The sequence below is a fragment of the Notothenia rossii genome, assembly GCF_949606895.1.
Source record: "Notothenia rossii genome assembly, chromosome: 8".
NCBI classification, from domain to species: domain Eukaryota; kingdom Metazoa; phylum Chordata; class Actinopteri; order Perciformes; family Nototheniidae; genus Notothenia; species Notothenia rossii.
Window position 1 is genome coordinate 26,892,350 of NC_136906.1, and position 20,578 is coordinate 26,912,927.

At 39.8% G+C, this 20,578-nt stretch overlaps 2 protein-coding genes across 2 annotated transcripts in view; one reads left to right on the forward strand and one right to left on the reverse strand.

Moving 5' to 3' along the window:
* The window catches only part of LOC307016158 (excitatory amino acid transporter 3-like), a 64,477-nt gene extending 46,028 nt beyond the window's left edge, over positions 1-18,449 (forward strand). Inside the window, exons 6-9 of the mRNA XM_079645191.1 lie at positions 96-290; positions 1,560-1,694; positions 15,844-15,954; positions 16,503-18,449. Of these exons, the coding sequence (XP_079501317.1) occupies positions 96-290; positions 1,560-1,694; positions 15,844-15,954; positions 16,503-16,572 (511 nt within the window). The 3' untranslated portion in view covers positions 16,573-18,449. The remainder of the gene's footprint in view (positions 1-95; positions 291-1,559; positions 1,695-15,843; positions 15,955-16,502) is intronic.
* On the reverse strand, positions 8,584-13,483 carry LOC307017330 (uncharacterized protein). The gene is made up of 2 exons (XM_079646897.1): positions 11,170-13,483; positions 8,584-10,811 (listed from the first exon to the last, which is right to left on the reverse strand). Exons 1-2 carry the CDS (start codon positions 11,564-11,566, stop codon positions 8,734-8,736), a joined length of 2,475 nt encoding a protein of 824 aa, XP_079503023.1. The 5' UTR covers positions 11,567-13,483; the 3' UTR covers positions 8,584-8,733.
* Positions 18,450-20,578: the final 2,129 nt, after the last annotated feature.

The following is a 20,578-nucleotide window of genomic DNA, read 5'->3' on the forward strand; positions in this document are numbered from 1 at the left end:
GGAATTATGATCAGTAGAAATGGCCATGTCATGGGAACTTAGTAAATGTACTTCACCTCTTTTATGACCTGAAAAGTGTGTGTTGTGTCTTCCAGCTCCGCCACGCTGCCGCTCACTCTGAGATGCTGTGTGGAAAAAATCAAAATGGACCACAGGATCGCGCGCTTCATACTGCCCATTGGGACCAACGTGAACATGGACGGAAGCGCCCTTTACGAGGTGATCGCGGCCGTTTTCATCGCCCAGCTGAATGAAATCCATCTGGACGTCAGCCAGCTTATCACCCTTGCGTAGGTGGCAGTTATTGAATCTCTCTCTAGATTAAGTATTTTTCAAACTTTACAGAACAATGACCGCAGAAGAACCTTTTGTCACAATTGGAATCTGGTTATTGATGTTTATACGTCCAAGCAACTAGTTTAGGGTATTGTTGCCAAACCTAAACATAGAAAGAGATAATACAAATATAGAAAAAAAAAATGAATAAACATAAATATTCAATAGAATAAGTTTGGAATAAAAACATGGGAAAATAAAAATATATGCAATATATTTGAATTAAAATGAAAGAGCTGCATGACAAAAATAAAAATACAATACAAATATTTACAATATATTTTATTATATGACTTAAGCTTATGTGTGTTGAACTGTTGCAGGAGCCTGGGACATAAAGTTTCAAATCAAATCAAAGTTTATTTATATAGCCCAATATCACAAAACACGTTTGTCTCAGTGGGCTTTACAGATTAACAAACAGAGATGACAGTGTAAAATATAATAAAAATTACAAATAAATTATAAAATACATGATAGAACGTGAAACACAAATAAAATAAATTCAAATAAAACAAGATAAAATACACCAAAAGGCAGTACAAATGCAATAAAGATAATAAAATAAAATACCATAAAATGTAGTTGGACAAACGAAGGGTATCTCGAACCAGCTCTAACTATAGGCTTTATTGAAAAAGGAACGTCTTCAACACACTCTTACAATTTTGGAAACTGTCTGCCTCCCTAAACAAACCAGGAAGTTGGTAACAGAGAAAGGGATAAGATTCCTGTTTTCATTTTTTTATCATCAAAAACCCTACTAATCTGTGTGCGTATGTGTTAGAAAAATATCACATTGAGCTTCAATATCAGGATACATGTATTTATTATCCTTGTAAGAATGGAAGTAGTCATCACATACAGAGCATTTGGTACAAATAGTTCCCAGAACAGTGTCCTTCACATGCTTATATACAAGAGAGGGTGTATTACAGTCACAAGATGGAGGAATGCTGGTTCAAAGCAGTATACAATGTTTAGTATTAGATAAGCTAAGACCCATGTCAGAAATGATCATGCTTGTCATATGTCTATCTCCATAGAGGTTGAATCATCATGTTAATCACCTAGCTATCATATGCCTAACATCCTGTCATGTACACAGCTACGTAGCGTCTTTGTTATCATGTGCTACTCTGATATTGAAAGAGTACATTCAGTATTTTCCCAACAGTATGTCATAAACCCTTTAAACCTCTGTGTGTGTGTTTGCCCTGCAGAGTGATGTCGGCCGTGTCCAGCCTCGGAGCGTCAGGGATCCCCGCCGAAGGAGCGGTGACCACCCTCTTCGTGCTGTCCGCCGTGGGCCTGCCGGTGAAGGAAGCCTCCATGCTGATGGCGGTGGAATGGCTGCTGTAAGTTTATCATACTTTATTCTCCAACGAGCTGCACTACACATCATCCAAATTAACACCCACAATAGTGTATTTGGAGTATTTACATTTTTTGCTATTTTGCACTTCTATCCCAATATAATTCAGAGGTAAATTGTGTGCTTTTACTCCACAGCATGTCTTTTTTGACCTTTAGTTACTTTGCACATTTTGATTCAGGATTTGAATTATATTCAACACTTTAGTTACACCTGGAGTAACATTAACTCTGAGTCCTTCCCCCATCTCTAATTAAAGTCAGACATGGTTTACTGCAGCTGTGTTTTTTTGCTTCTAATAGTCAATTGTATAAGTACGAGGTAATACATCAAACAGTATTATGGTTCTGCTTTCATAGTTTACTGCAGGGATGTCAAACTCAATTTCATCGCGGGCTACATTAGCATTATGGTTGCACTCAAAGGGCCAGTTCTAACTATATAAATATACATATATAAATATATAATATAAAATAATGCATTATATTACATTATTGCCTCTGAATTGGATTATTATTGGATAGCCCTGGAGGGTTCATTGAGAGAAAAATAAATAAAACGTGGCAACGTTTTACTTTCTCGTTCGCACGAGTTCATAAAGCGTGGCCTCGTTTTATTTAAATTGAGGGATTCCTGTCCGTGACTCACAGTATCTGCTGCCCACAGCTGTTTTATAGAAGGAAAAACCTCCTTCACTTCATGAAATCTCTGCGGCACCAGTGGCCTGTACTACGAAGCAGGATTTGCTATTTACACTATTCATTCATGAAGTATGACGCTGCACTGTCAGCACGCGTCTCCATGTTTGTGATTGGTCAAATGTTGCTAACCCCGTCCTTTTCACGTGAACGCGCTCTCAGCCGGTCAGAGAAACCGTGGTTGATTTACTGAGTTGATAACCAGCTTCGTAGGAGCGCTTATCGACATCGTGTTTGTTAGGGTTTGCTGCCTCCAGTGCCCTGTACGATGAAGCCAGTTCAACAGACCCTGGATATGTTCGATTTACCCGGCTTAACTAACTAGTAAAGGAATAAACCCCCCAAAAAGGCTTTAGTTATCGAGATACCCCTACCCGAGGTAGAACAAAGCACAACCATGTTTTTTCATTACTTTAATATCTGTAATATATGAAACGGATTGTTGTATAAAAATATTTTACTGCAAAATAAAAAAATGTGGTTGATGAATGGAACCTTCCCATAACCGAAAATAGTGAAAATGTAGGCTCCTCTGAAGGGGGCCATGTCAACCTTATCACATGTATATCTGGAAATAAGGATCAGAATGTCACCAACTTTGGTTTATATGTTCAGGGTGAGGCAAAGCATACACTAAAGCACATTTTGTAACAATACCTTTGTCCATCTCTGTAAAATATACAATCAAACACTGATACAATTTAGGCGGAAATGAAATTTGAAAGGAAAAATCCAAAAGGTATGTTTATACTTTTCTGTCATTATTAAAGTTAGGAGACCAATCCCCAAAAAACTTTATTTATATGTACCAAAGAGTGTTATCTTATGATAAAAGTTGGTTATTTGACCATTAGGGGCTGGTAACCTCTTCTGTCACCAGCCCCTAACAGGTTGCTAGTGCAGCAAGGTCTTCAAACTGACAAATACAATGGGCCCTATAGGTGTAAATGGATGAACGAAAGGACACAGACCATAGATTAAGGCAACAAACAAGATTTAATATAATTATTTTTATATAATATATATAATAATAAACCCATCTTTATCATTCTTAATGCATTTATCTTTATATTTAGTTACTCTTTGAATTAACATGGCGAAAGGCCTACTGTGAGCCAACAGGCTTGCATGACAGCATTTTCATATGACATAAATGAACATTTTTGACTGAACAAATCAAACATTAGTTAAAATTAAACCATAAATTCAAAATACATACACAGCATTTAGTCAAATTTGCTTTATAAAGTCTATTATTGTTCTTACATTTAAACCAGGTATATCAGGGAAAGACATTTAGCCTATAGGATTTAGACTACTTTTTATCATTCCTAAAATGTGCCTTATAATATTATCATATATATATATGTATATATACACACATACACATTTGTATACACATACATACACACATACATATATACACATACACATATGTAGGGAGACCAATCACCAAAAAAAGGCCAAAATATACAATTAATATAATAATACTGTTTCATATAATAAAACAGTTTGGGGAATGAATTGATGAACACACACACCTCATTCTAGCCAGCGTCAGTTGATTCCGTCTTCAGTAACCCATACACTTAAGAAGACCAAGACTGCCAGAAGTCTGTCTGCTTAATATACAGTGTGGAATCCTTCCTGAGAGGCTTGACGGTAAGATCTTCTTTTGTCAAACACAGAATAGGGAAAATATCATAATAACAAACATAAAGCAAGCTAACCAGCTTATTGTTTGTTAAGCTATCTAGCTAAGTGTAGCTCAAGTTTAACTGTCAGTTTGTTCCAACTCCCAATGAAAATTAAATTGTAGTAATTATAGACTTTGCGTATAAATGTTTTCTATTTGTGTCCCATATTTTATTATCAGGAAAACTTAATGAACGTAACAGAAAATTGTAGATACATTGACCTTAAATATATTTTGTTTATATCAATGTAAGTTAAGCTAGCTAGCTAGCTAAGTTTAGCTTGAGTTTATCTTGAGTTTAGCTGTCAGTTTATTCCAACTGCCAATCAATGTTAAATTATAGTAATTATAGACTTTGCATATAAATGTTTTTAATTGTGTCCTATATTTTATTTTCAGGGAAACTTAATGAATTTAACAGAAAATTGTAGAACAATTTACCTTTTAATATATTCTGTTTAGCACTATAGCACTCCCCCTCCACAGCTGAAACCAACTTGATAGCCTAATGCTGAAGTGAGGAAATTAATCATACTTAAGATAGTTTTATATCTGTTTTATATGTTAACAATAAAGACATGGCAAACATTATTATTAATGTAGACTAAGACTGAAGGAAAATAAGCAGTGTAGTAATATTGAATCTGATATTTCTATCTGCAGACTATGAAATTCCATCTGGAGCAACAAGATGGAACCACCAGCTGCTAAGCCGGACATACTAAACAGCAAAAACTGTATCATCTGTTTGAAACCACTATTGCAAAAACATATGCCCTTTATGAAAGATCCAACATTTGAGGGACTAAAACAAGTAATAGAGTGTGCTGAGTTGAGAGATGATGAGGCCCAAAAACGTCTCTCTCTTCACAAAGAAGATATATTGTGTTCTAAAATCCTGGTCTCTTATCATATATCATGTAGAGCCTCACACACCACAAAGACTAATGTCAAAGACCAGCTGCAGGCAGTATCAAAAAGAGAAAGAGTGAAGCTTCATCTACACCACCGACCTCATCTGGAAAACTAAGAAGGGAGGACACAATTTCATTTAATGTCCGAAGACATTGCTTTATTTGTGGGAAAGACAGTCTAAGACCAGAAATCCTTACCTCAATCACCACTGGCAATACAACCAGAGATAAAGTGCTACATGCAGCAGTAGAGAGAGCCGATGAACAAGTTCATCTTCGAATGCTTACATATCAAGACCTCTTTGCATTTGATGCCACGTATCATAGAAGCTGTCTGGCACATTACATCTCAGAAAGAAATGTTGTGGCAGCAAAACGAAAGCACCTTAATGAGGGAAAGGAATCTACCCATGGAAAGGCCTTCCATGCACTAATAAAGGAAATTGATCAGACATTGTTATCTCAGGATATGACCTTTACATCACTGAGTTCCCTCACAGAATTGTATTTCAACAACCTCCAAATGCTCTCCACCGACACATCTAAATATGGTACATGGAAGTTGAAGGAGAAGCTGCTCAAGCACTACCAAGACAAACTTGTGTTTGTGGAACGACCAGGAAAATCTGATTTGGTTTGCTCAAACAATGTACCCGTTGGCCTTGCTATGAAGGAGGCTGCTCTACTCAAAGAAAAAGAAACACAAGACAATGATACAGTGCAATTGGAATGCCACCCAACAATGTCTGAAATTCAGATATTGCACATGGCAGCAGGTGTATTGAGGAAAGCCATGGCAGAAGTGAAGCAAGACCCTGGCTTTTATGTGAGCAGTGAACTTCTGCCTTTCCGTTCATCTCAAGAGTATGTACCCACAATTCTTTATGACTTTATGAACTGGTGTGCGGATACAAATGCACATACAACTGTCCAAACATGTGAGGAGCATTCATCAAAGAAAAATCTCCGTGTAATTTCAATCTGCCAAGACATCATCGCACAGTGCCGCCAGATTCACACCCTCATTACACTTGGTCTTGCCATCATGATACACCATGAATTTGGAAGTAAGGCACTCGTTAATGAGTTAAATGCTTTGGGCCACTGTGTTTCATACAATGAAGTTAGACAGTTTCTCACATCTGTCTCTGCTGATGAAATCACAAGGAACAAAGACATCTACATACCCACTGGCCTCTCTGGAATCTTGGACCATGGAATGATTGATGCCGCAATAGACAATTTGGATCAAAATGAGGAGACTCTTGATGGAAAGCACACCACTCATTCAATGGCCACAGTTATATACAGGTGAGGTCAGACCACAACAGAACCACAACGTCTTGCCAGGATTCCACAGAAGACCCTTTCTGCCTTGAACAACTATGATGTAGATGGAGAAGACATTATGCACTCATTTTGTATGGCCAGAAGAAGAATCAGAAAGGGCAACAGTGTACAAGCCTGGATGAGTTGAGGTATGTACTGGTATCCACCTCAGACATGCCTGCCTCTCAACTTCCCCCGACTGAAGATTCATTTAGGCAAGACGTACTAAGAGCCATGTACCAAACTGCTGTTTTGGTGCCACAGTCACCAAAAAAAAACAGTGCTTTGGAGTCCTGTGGGGAAAGGTTGGAGGTTGATGGAGGGAGTCATGCAACCAGTGATGTATGAAAAAGCGGCAGCACCGCAAAAAAGTGCGAGATTGAACAAATCTCTACTGCAAGGACAAAAAATGCAACAGAAGAAATGTCCTTGTTTCGCAGCTGGATTGCCATGCACTGAATTCTGTTCCTGTGACTGTCTTTAGTGCTCTAACGGAAGTGTGAATGACAGCATAGTTGCACACTAGAAAAAATGTTGAGTCATTTTGTAACTGTATATAATTGATGATTCATTAAGGTTTGAATGTATGATTCATTTTTGATTTTTCCATTCATTGAGACGAAATCTCTACTTTAAATGTTAAACGCTGTTTTATGTGCTTGCATTAGTGTAATGTAATTTCTGTCTCATTCTATGATATCTCTCCTTTTCGGTAGGATTTATATGTTTATGTATATATTTAACATTGATGTATGTTAATGTTATAAGGCAAATTTTAGGAATGATAAAAAGTAGTCTAAATCCTATAGGCTAAATGTCTTTCCCTGATATACCTGGTTTAAATAAAAGAACAATAATAGACTTTATAAAGCAAATTTGACTAAATGCAGTGTATGTATTTTGAATTTATGGTTTAATTTTAACTAATGTTTGATTTGTTCAGTCAAAAATGTTCATTTATGTCATATGAAAAAGCTGTCATGCAAGCCTGTTGGCTCACAGTAGGCCTATCGCCATGTTAATTCAAAGATTAACTAAATATAAAGATAAATGCATTAAGAATGATAAAGATGGGTTTATTATTATATATACTATATAAAAATAATTATTAGGGCCGGGACTCGATTAAAAAAATTAATCTAATTAATTACAGGCTTTGTAATTAATTAATCGCAATTAATCGCATTTTTAATCACATATACATATTTGACCAGTGAGAAGCAATTTTTTTCACATGGATTTTAGTATACCATTGAATAATGACTGAATACATAAGCTTAAGAAACAAAACATTGTTTATTTTTTTCAAGATGGTACTTAACCAAGACCAACAGAAAAGTGCAATTTTTGCTATAAAGTGTAGCAATAGCATATTTAGGAATATAGTACATTTCAGAGATTCAGGTAGCCTATAGGTAGGTAGACCTTCTGTAAACTATAACACTTTGTTTTTTAAGTAAAACACAATACTTTCAAGTACATTCAGAACGTTGGAAACCCTGACTATTAGAAAACATCTCTCTGTTGCTTCAGAGGCCATAACAGACTTTGTTGATTTACCAACAGTTGATTTAAAAAATCTAATACATTTCAGTCCAACTCTCTCAATAACCTTGGCCAAAACAATAAACAGTTCAACATAAAGTGCAAGTTGCACAAACAACATAATAAATAGTTCAACATAAAGTGTACTGTACCATTTAAAATAAAATAAAAAAGTGCCAGTGATTGACCTCAATCCCTCCTATTCTTCCAATATCCTGATGAAAAATAAAATTTCTCTGTTGCATAGGACACTGTTTGATCAACGCGAATTGGGTGTGGCAGAGCTGCCAACATTGTGTTATAGAAAGTAGTAGCATGCCGAGCGGAGGAAGGCAATTTTTTTTCCGGCGGGGGGTCCGAGGTCCGCCGAAGCCCCCAGAATGCCCCCTTATTTCATTTTTACTTTACTTATTTCTATTTATCTTTTGTATTCAACTGTTTCTATTTTACTGTAAATTGTATGTATATATAGTTCCCTATTCCTTTTCCTATCACCCTGCTGCTATAACATGTGCAATTCCCTTACAGGATTAATAAAAGTTATCTTATCTTATCTTATCAGAAGCCAGAGACTTTACATGCTCTGAGATGCAATCTAGGTCATATTAGGACATGTTTTTCTGCAAAGTAAATTTTTTGTGTATAATTTCTCCTTTTCCCTGTACTGTTGCACACAATTAAACACCAACATACACAAAAAAATATTTTTATTAACCGAACAGAATTCATCATGAAACAATACTGAACAATAACACATGAAAAACCTGTACACAGCCTTTTTTAGAACAGAGTTCAACTCAAGGGAACCTTTGGCTGTGACATGACCATCTGATCAACCTCTCACTTTAGATGGTCATAGGTTGCTGACTTGGCCTTGGCAAGAGTTGTCTTGGAGTACGCCTGCTTGTAGCAGACAGACCCCTTTGCCACCATGAATTGTTTGTGGGTAATGAGGTTACTCAGGGTCTCCATTCCCATACTAGGTCTGAACTCCGTTCTGTTTTTTGTGACAAGACTGAAGATGCGTTCGCAGTCTGCATTGGAATGGAAGATGCAGAGGATAGCCAGCATTACCTTGCAGAGTAAAGGGTACTTGAGATGGCCATTTCCATCCTTCAGCTGACTCATCAGGTGCCACTGTGTGTCTGGTCTGTCACAGCTGGTGATGCTTTCTGGCAGAGCATCGGTTTGGTAGGTCATGAATTGACCCTCAAGCTTGTCCATCTCCTCAGCATTCATCTTCAAGCAGGGGAATCTGCCTGTGAAGTACCTCACAGAATTGAACTCTGCGCTGTCCCGTGCAGACATGTCAGCCACAGAAGCATTCCGTAACACTGGGTCATCATAGGGAAACTTCTTCACCATGTACTCAACAGCCTTCATGTAGAATGCCCGCACAGCGCTGAAGACCTGGGCCAGCTGCAGCTCCTCAAGCTCAGGGTGATCTGCTATGAAGTCTCTGGTGTTTTGCCCAATGAACAAGGTCTCATTGCTCTTCTGGTTGCTTGGTTCCCTAAATGGTACCTGGTGAACCTTAGCAGCTGCATTAATCACCTGAGGCTTCACAAATCGGTTCAAGAGATTCTTCAGCTGTGTGGTCAAAGTCCTGTGTAGTACTTGTATGCAGGGTTTGTCTAGCTGCAGCAGAGTGTTGGCCTCATCAAATATCGGCAGGACCGCACTCAGAAAGTAGCAGTAAAGATGGAATGTTGGGTCCTGCAGATGTTGACATGCCCTCTGCACTCTCTGTTGTGCCCCTGTCTTGGGCTGAGTGGGTGCAGTGCTAGATGTCTTGGGCTGAGTGGGTGCAGTGCTAGATGTCTTGGGCTGAGTGGGTGCAGTGCTAGATGTCTTGGGCTGAGTGGGTGCAGTGCTAGATGTCTTGGGCTGAGTGGGTGCAGTGCTAGATGTCTTGGGCCGAGTGGGTGCAGCGCTAGATGTGTTGGGCTTTGCCGTTGCAGTCTTGGGCTGTGTGGTTGCAGCTGCTGGTGTTTTCTTTCCCTGACTGAATTTGGCTAGGTTTTGTTGGCGAAAGAGATAGCCTGCCAAATCAAACTGAGAATTGTCCTTGCTGCCGTTACTGTGGGTTGATGTGTCCTTGCTAACACTGTGGGTGGACTTGTCCTTGCTGCTGCTCTGCGTGGACTTGTCCTTGCTAACACTGTGAGTGGTCTTGTCCTTGCTGCTGCTCTGCGTGGTCTTGTCCTTGCTGCTGCTCTGCGTGGATTTGTTCTTGCTGCTGTGCCCAGACTGTTCTGACTCAAAGTATTGCAGCAATGCAGGCCACTGCTGCAACAACCTGGCGATGCATTTATCTAAAGAGAGCCACCTCGTACTTACATGTTTAACAATCTTTCTCATTTCCACTCCACACAGATCCTGAAATTTCTTCAGTCCCTGTTTCCTCTTGCTGGATTTGTCTAGGTAGAAGTATATGTCCACCAGCAGCTCTTCAATGGACACTGGAAGCTGAGCAGCAGCTTTTTCTGCAGCTAGATGAATTAGATGGCACGGGCATCCCAGCACATATACTGCACTGTTTTTTTTGTTGATGTAGCCTGCCGTGCCAGCTTTGAGTCCCTGCATCACCATGGCATTATCTGCCCCAAAACTCATGCAGTTGTCCCAGGATATGCTACGTTTCTCAAGTTCATTGTCAATGAGTTTGAATATGTTCTGCCCAGTAGATGCCTCATGACACTCTGGCAAAGATAGCAGTACTGTCAGAACACGCCCAAGTCCTCGATCAAAGTACTTCACAACAAGAGGATACAGCTTACAGTCTCCATAGTCAGTGCTCCCATCCGTGGCTAGGGAGTATGGAGCTGTCCTCATTGCCTCCGTGATCACAGACGCATCCTCCTTGGCAAGGGCTCCAACAATGGCGCTGCTCTTTGTGCGACCAGACCCATACTTTCCTGCAATTGCAATCACAAAAATATTGAATTGTATTATCATGATTATACTCTAGATTACACAGAATTGCAGAATTACAATCATGATATTAATCCTCTGTAGAGTAAGTTGGCCTAGGCTATTTTTTTTTCACCTTTACATAAAATGAAAAATGTTTATCAGAATGATACAGTATCAGTATAAATTAGCAATCATTAATTTGCAAGATTTAAATCAGATTATCAACCAGGGCAGTACTGTAACTGTTTTATATAGGCTAGTCTGTACAGATTGTAGAGTGTATTGTGACAGTATACAGATATAAATCTATGCCTATGAATGCTTGAGATGAATTGAGGCTATTTGTCATTTGAGCCTTACCAGCGATTTTCGAGTCCGGAAACATCTTTTTCACCAGTGGCCCGATGTGGTCGGCCACCGCGATCGGGATGTTGTGTTCCACCAGAAAGTCCACAGCGAGCACTTCGGCATTTATGACACTGGTGTCACTGTCAACCGTAAAGAAGCCCGCGATGGGCCTTGTAGCTTCCACTGCCGCCTTGTATGACGTGTGTTTAGCAGTCCTGGTGTGCTTTTCAACGTCGTGTCGGCCCCCATGCCTCACGCTAAAATCTGCCTTACACAACATACAGTAAGCGTGGAAGTCGTCCAGCTTCGACCGGGTGATGGTCGGCCATTCTGCGTTATATTCTAGCTTGAAGCGCTGTTCAGAAATTCGCCGCTTTTTCGGCGGAGGACAAGTACGTTCACCATCCATTTTTGATAGACTTCAACTGACAGCTCGCTCCGCGATTTCGCGGGCATAGTGTATTCACGAATTATCATTGGTCCATTAGAAATTAAGATAATAAAAACACAACACATATGTTAAATTATATAATGAAATAAAACAGATATTAATATTTTCTACTTATCTGTGCTATAAATGTAATTTTTGTATGATTCCAATTATCTTAAATAATTTTATAACCAAAATAGCTGAATTTGCTCGTGACCTGTTCAAACCAGTCTATGGTTCAAACAGAGAGGAGACAAGCGGGGTAAGGCAGCAAAGAGCGGCGCCTCACGTCAGATTGAGCAATCCCTCACAAACTGGATTAAACGCATGCCTTTTTCTCTCATTGTCTGTGAAATGTTTGTAGACACTCGTATTATGTCCTTTCTATCCATTGAGTAGGTAATGTATTTTAGGTAGGCCTATGTGTTGTAGTCTTGCTGATCTGACATAAACCCGCGGTGAAAAAGCAGAGGGGAGGCAAACAGTAGGCTATCTCTGTCTCAATGAGGAGGGCGTGCGAAAGCCTGGACACTAGACTCCATTAATCACTTCACGTCCCGATTTACTGAGATCATTGCTTGAGCTAAAATGCTTGTTTCATACGACGGGACAGAAGATAACTCGATCGACCAGTCACAGTGTGATTGTCTATGTTAGACGGCACGCGCCGTTGAATTTAAGAGAAAGGCTAGCGGAGCTAGTGAGAAATTAGCACCTCCTGTATAATGCCTCCCTGCTCTGTAACAAAGATGCTAGTGAGGAAATATCCCCTCCTGTATAATGCCTCCCTGCTCTGTTACAAAGATGCTTGATGGTTTTACCCCGATATATATATGTAACAGTATGTAACCATAATGATTTACCCCGATGAATCTGCCGCAGGTGTTTTAATGTTTAATTACCATATGTAAGGGTTCGTGCACAGAGGGGATTGTCGGGAAAGAGATGGCTGTTTGAGGAAGCTCCCATTTATTAACATTTCAACAAACAAGTTGCATATTTGCATAACGTATTCAAGTGTTAGCATTTATTGCAATAGTAGCTACAGAACATGTACTGTGCTGTGTAAACTGTACTGTATCACATAGTGTTTCAGACACACAAACTTTTCAACTTTCAAAATTAAACGGTGCGCTCCCAGCGCACGTACCGGCAGTGATCTAGAGCAGCGGTTTTCAACCAGTGGTACGGGGACAAACTGTCTCGCTCTCGTAATGTCTGTCTGTCTTGCTCTCGTTCTGTCTCTCGTACCACTCTCGGTTCCACTTTTACTTTTGCGCGCTACCTGTCTCACTCTTTTCCGACCTCCAGCTTTTCCTGCTGGAACCCGCCGCTTAAAGGTGGGGGTCCGCGGACCGGCCATAGAGCCCATAGAGTTAAAGGTGTTGGCCGTTAGCTGTAAAAATCCATAGATTAGCCGCACCGTTACATAAGCCGCAGCGTCGAAAAATGGGAAAAAAGGCGCGGCTTATAGTCCAAAAAGTACGGGTATGTTTTAATATACTCTATTGACTTCACATATTTTTCACATAGGCCTATCTGACTCTGAAAGCCAGCTACGAACCTCACCGCACGGCACTGGTCTACATGAATAGAATTCTTCATCAACAGCGGGAGCCAAAACAGCATAGCATCCTGGTAACAGTAGTGAGGGCATTACAAAAAAGAAGTACAGCCGATCCTATTGGCTCTTTGCCAACGCAAGGGACGAATCATAAAACGGCTTATATGTGAGCTTTAGTGCTGGTTGGATGTCAACACATGCACGAGGCTGCCAGCTCACCGATTCATTTTTCGATTTGTTAGGTAATGCGTAGGATATTCAAGTCAAGCGTAGCGGCGTAATTAGGGCCTGGAAATCGTATCTGCTACGCCAAAATCGTGTATGTTGGCAGCTCTGGTGTGGGTCCTTGTACTCCGAGTCGGGCTAACGTCCACGCTAGCTTCCACGCTAGCTGCTATATGTTTTGCATTGAGGTGATACTTGAGGCTTGATGTACTGCGGTGATATGCGAATTCCTTTTTGCATAATTTGCAAACAACCGTGCTCTTATTGACGCTTCCATCCGTCCATTTTTTAAAACAAAATGTCCCATCCACGGAGCCAACCAAAGCGGTCTCATCAGCTTCTTCGTTCAAGTTTGACTATTGTTCACTGTGGTTTGTTGTTGTCTGAAGTCATGAACGTTAGTTGGTGCTCCAGTATAATCGGTACCCCTGAAACTCATCCAGTGAGAAACGTTCCGCGGTGCAAAAATAAGTGCGATTAAAATGCGTTAATTTTTGTGTAATTAATTAATCTTAATTAACGCGTTAAAGTCCCGGCCCTAATAATTATATTACATCTTGTTTGTTGCCTTAATCTATGGTCTGCTTCCTTTCGTTCATCCATTTACACCTATAGGGCCCATTGTATTTGTCAGTTTGAAGACCTTGCTGCACTAGCAACCTGTTAGGGGCTGGTGACAGAAGAGGTTACCAGCCCCTAATGGTCAAATAACTAACTTTTATCATAAGATAACACTCTTTGGTACATATAAATAAGGTTTTTTTGGGGATTGGTCTCCTAACTTTAATAATGACAGAAAAGTATAAACATACCTTTTGGATTTTTCCTTTCAAATTTCATTTCCGCCTAAATTGTATCAGTGTTTGATTGTATATTTTACAGAGATGGACAAAGGTGTTGTTACAAAATGTGCTTTAGTGTATGCTTTGCCTCACCCTGAACATATAAACCAAAGTTGGTGACATTCTGATCCTTATTTCCAGATATACACGTGATAAGGTTGACATGGCCCCCTTCAGAGGAGCCTACATTTTCACTATTTTCGGTTATGGGAAGGTTCCATACATCAACCAATTTTTTTTATTTTGCAGTAAAATATTTTTATACAACAATCCGTTTCATATATTACAGATATTAAAGTAATGAAAAAACATGGTTGTGCTTTGTTCTACCTCGGGTAGGGGTATCTCGATAACTAAAGCCTTTTTGGGGGGTTTATTCCTTTACTAGTTAGTTAAGCCGGGTAAATCGAACATATCCAGGGTCTGTTGAACTGGCTTCATCGTACAGGGCACTGGAGGCAGCAACGTGTAACTCAGCAGAATCTGAGAAGAGCAGCACCAGCTGCAAAGAGCTGTGCCTTTTACTGTTTACTTAACTGTGTTTCCCTTCATTAGAACCGCTGAATAGAGATCAAGGCTGCTACGTTTAACCACACACACCTATACGCACATCAAACTACTGTTTTATGAAGGAGGTTTCCTGTCAACGGGGCCATGATGTGTGTGTGTGTGTGTGTGTGTGTGTGTGTGTGTGTGTGTGTGTGTGTGTGTGTGTGTGTGTGTGTGTGTGTGTGTGTGTGTGTGTGTGTGTGTGTGTGTGTGTGTGTGTGTGTGTGTGTGTGTGTGTGTGTGTGTGTGTGTGCGTGCGTGCGTGCGTGCGTGCGTGCGTGCGTGCGTGCGTGTGTGTGTGTGTGTGTGTGTTTGCTCAGCTCCGCTCTGTGTGCGTGTTCGGTGTGTCTGTGCCTGTCCGACACCACCGGCATTTGTTTTTAAATTACCACGAACAGTAATTTACAAAAATCTGGTTCTCCATAGTTATATGTGTATTCCCAAGTGAAAGAAATTTGTTTAATCTAAATCTCGATGTGCTATAGTCCTGCCGGAGTGCACCGGAACGATTGATACTATCATAAACAAATGTCCCCACACACACACACACACACACACACACACACACACACACACACACACACACACACACACACACACACACACACACACACACACACACACACACACACACACACAACACGAGGCCACGCTTTATTAACTCGTGCACACGCTTTAGTAACTTGTGCGCACGAGTTACTAAAGCGTGTGCACGAGAAGGTATCTTGTGCGAATGAGAAAATAAAACGTGGCCATGTTTTATTTATTTTTCTCTCTATGAACCCTCCATCGCTCCGTAGAAAGGGTAATAACTTTGTAATTAACTACGTCTGAAAGCAGAAGTCCAGGGCAAATAATTGCAAGTCTCTACAGTGCGCATGCCACAAAACGAGATGCATTGCGGGACATGTAGTTTATGGGCAACGTGCTTCTGTAAAGTGGCATGTAACTGTATAATACAAATATTATAATCTTTGCAAGCTCTTGCGGGCAACATAAAATGAAGTCGTGGGCCGGATTTGACCCCCTGGCCTTGAGTTTGACACTCCTGGTTTACTGTGATTCATGTCTTTCAGAGACCGCTTCAACACCGTCGTCAATGTTTTGGGAGACTGCGTTGGCTTGGCGATGATTCACCACCTGTCTAAAAAGGAACTGGCAGTTATGGACCACGTGCTTGAGGAGAGGTGATCATTTTACATGATGTGTTTTTGCCATTCCCTTTTATTTTTTTACAAATGTGTTTTTTAGTAGGGAGTATTTAAAAAAAGCATTTTGTCTTTACATGATTGAGCTTTCCCAACACTGCTCTTTTTACGTAAAGCTGTACTAAGTACTGTAAAAGATACAATCAAAATAATAAAAACAACATTTTAACTTAAATGTGCTTATTCCCACATAATATACGGAAATAACAATAGGTGTGAAAATCAAATATAATAACAGAATCTCACAAGAATAATACAATTAAAAGGTTAAAAAAAAGATAAGAGAAAAAACCACAGAGCTTTGAAAAAATTAAGGTATACAATGCAAGTATCTATTAAAAAAAGGACAACATGAAACATTGAGTAGCTGACCCTTGATCTCTGCTCTGGATATTTCAGGTTGAATGTTCAAACAAGTTCAGTCCTTCAATAAATAAATATGTGAATAAACACTGTACAACTGTACTCTGTACAACTCTGAAGTGTGTTTGTATCACTAATGGCTGTGTTGTGTTTAATCTGAACAGGGCGGCTGAAGCGCCTGCCGAGGATCACCTGAGCTCCATGGAGTCCCAGTACGCCATGTCGGAAATATAATAACTCCAAGAGTTCAGCAGCAGGAACAGGGATGATCCAATGATAACAAGTTGTGATATCTCTCTGAAATGTTGTTTGTGTTTTTGTGTTTTTTAATTTGTTGAAGCATATTTTTTAGCATATTTTGTATTTTGAGGAAGTATTAGTCGTAGTAGTTGATCTTTGTCAAAGTAATGTCTTTAATAGCTCTTCAATATAGTACAATGTAATATATGTAGTTTTTGAATTTAATTCATGTTATATGAAGATATTGGTCAGATTTGATCTAATAGATGTAGTGAAATTGCATTTAATACAAGTTCTAATACTATATATAATTTTAGATTTAGATAGAGCTTTATTGTCTCCCTTGGGAGAAATTTGTCTTGGGCATTAAGATAATAAACATAAAACATTCAGAACAATCAGTCATAGATACAGAACAGAGATCACATATGGCAAAGAAACAAACAAGAAACATACAGGTACAGAACTTTCCCTATTGCACATACATAAATCAAATATTGCAATTTCCCTATTGCATTCATACATAATAAAATATTTCACTTTTCCCTATTGTATTTATACATAAATCAAATATTGCACCTTCCCTACTGCATTCATACACAAATCAAATATTGCACTACATATCAAATTAACTTGTAACATTCCTGTTAATGTAATAAAACGTTACTATTTATTTATGTTTTACTTTTTAATCAGAAGGTATCTCCATTTTATAAGCTTGAGGCTTCCTGATCTTTCCTCTCAAATGTCTTATTATTTTGATTATCTGGATGTCATGCAGTCTAATATATGCGCGAAATAAATAAATAAATGTATAATTAATTAACCAATATATTGCTATGATTAAAACCCCTCTCCAAAAGGACTTGTTCCATGTAGTTCTTTCCCCGCCTCCTTCTCTTTAGACCCCCCTGTGATTGGTCAACAAAGCGTCTAAATAATTCTACACACCAATGGGCGACAAGACTCGTGAACTAGATGCCGGAAAAAACGTCACATGTGTTAACCAACCTGCTGAATTTACATCCATCTATTCGCTTTTAGGTAAATAATGTTTTAAGAAAAGCGTGAGGAAATGTATTGTAACGGACTGGTTATTAGTCATACGAACATAGCTACAGTTTAGTTATGCCGATGAAATTCTTAGGTCACAGACTTCTCCAACAGTGCAACACAAAACACAGAAAAATATAGTGCAAGTAAATAGTAAATACAAAAAGAAAAATAGTTTGAAATAGTGCAATAAGAGTCTACATGCAAGTTATTGGAATATGATATATTTGGTAAATAGATAAATAATTTCTAAGTAGTTAAATCATTTTAAAGTAGCAGCCAGATGAATATTTTGGATGTTGTTTCAACAGTTCAGGTGTTTAACATATTTTGCTTCAGCTGTTCCGGTGTTTAACATTCTTATGGCCTGTGGGATGAAAGTGTCTCTGAGTCTGGTGGTTTTAGTCTGGATGCTGCGGTAGCACCTGCCAGACGGCAGCAGACAGAACAGTTTGTGCCTGGGGGTGATGGGGGGTCTTTTATGATCCTGAGGGCTTTCTTCCTGAGCCGCCGGGAGTAAAGGTCCTCCATTGGTGGCAGCTCCGTCCTGATGATTTTCTGTGCAGTTTTCACCACCCTCTGAGGGCACGATATAAGTTTGTGCACAGTTGGAAGGCTGACAGGCAGGTAGGCCATCCAATTATTTTGGATCAGATGATTGGTCGTGCTTTTTACAGGCTGCGCCAAGGCTTCCACAGATGAAATGTTTGTATGTATTTATTGTCAAAGCATTTAATATATTCATTGTTATTGGGATGTTAAGAGCATTCCATGGAATATAACAAAAAGTGTTTCTGAAGTGAATTACCTACCCTACCTTTAAATGTCAGCTAAAAGAGCAGTGAAATTAAAAACCTTTTCTGTAAAGATATTAACAGTAGTCTACTTAATGTCAGCTTAGTAAAAACAAAACATTAGCTAACAGAATAATTTCCACCACTCATGGACCACACCTTTTTTTGTGAAAAACTGGGTGAAATACTGTCGCCCTTTAGTCCCTCTCTCTTGTCTTTCTCTCCTTTCTCTTCTTTTCTTAGAGCCTGACTTTTGGAGTCGTTGAGACATGGTACAACACAAGTGTAGGCTAAGTACTAGCATCCCTCCTCACATGTTTTCACTCTCTGCAAGTGCTGGTGCCGCACCGCGTTTGGAGGCAGGACCAAACCATTACATGTAAATAGAGGGGGTGTACAGAGGCTTTGGATAATTAACTTTTGGAATAAAATAAGTTAAATTAATCGTAAGTTTAGTGATTACTTTATCAATATAACGTTCTATTAATGTTAATTATTGAGGATTGATGAAAGGTTACTTAAAAACTTTTTTCTTAATGTTCTAAACATTTTGGGGCCCCCGTCAGTCACGGGCCCTTAGAATCGTCCTAACTTTTCACCCCCTTACGGCGCCCCTGAATGCAGCCTAAACAACTCTTCCAGTTTTGTAAATATAACGTCCCCAGTGGTGTGCTCTTCTAATGGAATAAGAGACAGCAGCTCTTCCCTGAACTCCTTTCCATCAAAAATATCTAACATAAACGCACAACTGGGCTACATCTGTACTGTCAGTGCTCTCGTCAATGGCCAAGGAAAAGTAATTGGCTTGACTGAGACCCTTGCTAATTACCCCCTGCACAGCGTCCGATAGTGCTTCTATGCGGCGTATAGCAGACCTCGCAGAGAGGGACACCTGTTTCACTGACGCAATGACACCATCCATGGACTTGTCGGTGGCCAGTTCCTGCAAAACGGTCACCATCACCTCCTTGAAAACCTCTGCGTCAGTGAATGGCCGGTTGTGCTTTGCGAGCACCCGCAACGCCTTTAGGGACGCAGTTGTCACTTTATGTTGGGCTGTGAGGCTTCGCACCAGGATCCTGCTGCTGTGCGCATAACCTGCTGTCAGTGCTTCAATCTTGCGCTTTCGTGCCTCTGTCTTGGGTGGAAAGCCCACTTTGAAGGTGTCATGCTTCGTCTCGTGGTGCCGCTTAATATTGTATTATTTGCAAGCAGCCACAACTTCATTGCAGATAAGACACAATAGCTTTGCATTGATGAAACCAGGTAGGATGAACGCATAGTTCGCTGTCCGGTCCCTCTTTAAATGCCCTGTTTCACCGTCAACTTTCCTCTTTAGACCTTTGGAGAGTGACATTACTGCTTTGGATTACTGGTCTGGGGGAAGCTCGCGAGTGTGTGTGTGTGTGTGTGTGTGTGTGTGTGTGTGTGTGTGTGTGTGTGTGTGTGTGTGTGTGTGTGTGTGTGTGTGTATTTTTGCGTTTGTGTGTATTGTATGGTTTCCCGGGGGAAACACTCACAAGAAACATCGGCTGTTGTTATGCCTGCTGTGACGTCAGTTACTCCGTTCTCCGATTGTAATTATGCCATTACAAGCTTCAAAGTTGTATTTATCATCTGAATTTGCCGAAACCAATTTTATATTCTGAAAGCCAATACTTGTTTGTTTGAAATCAGATGGAACAAACTGTAACGGACCCTGCCGTGTTATGTATGATTACTATATGCCCACATTCATAATGTCAGCGGAGGGAGGGTGGGGGGGGGGGGGGGGGGCGGGCGTTGCGGAAGAGCAGAGCGCGAGGGAGAGTTGTCATCTTCCCTTCACAGCTTCAAACATGTATTTATCGTGTGATTTTGGAAATACAAGTTTCATATTCTGAAAGCAAGACTTTGTTTATTTAAATCAAACAAAACACCCTAACCCCGAAAAACTAGTTACGCAAATCCACGCTTATTTTTTAATGAGCCGTTGCGACTTCCAACTGATTTCGATAGAGCGGGTCACATATGGCAAATGTGTGGTTGTGGGAACCAGGTCAATTAAAGTACTTATTTAACTATTAAATTACATTGAGTTTGAGTAAAATACTTGGTTACTGATTAATTTAGGTTATAATATATTAAATTGCAAAGCAAAACATACTGTAATT

Excerpts from the sequence above, each read along its gene's own strand:
- LOC307017330 (XM_079646897.1), bottom strand. The coding sequence starts at position 11,566 with ATGGATGGTGAACGTACTTGTCCTCCGCCGAAAAAGCGGCGAATTTCT. Across the intron at positions 10,812-11,169 it reads TCCGGACTCGAAAATCGCTG|GAAAGTATGGGTCTGGTCGC; the intron begins GTAAGGCTCAAA and ends TTGCAATTGCAG.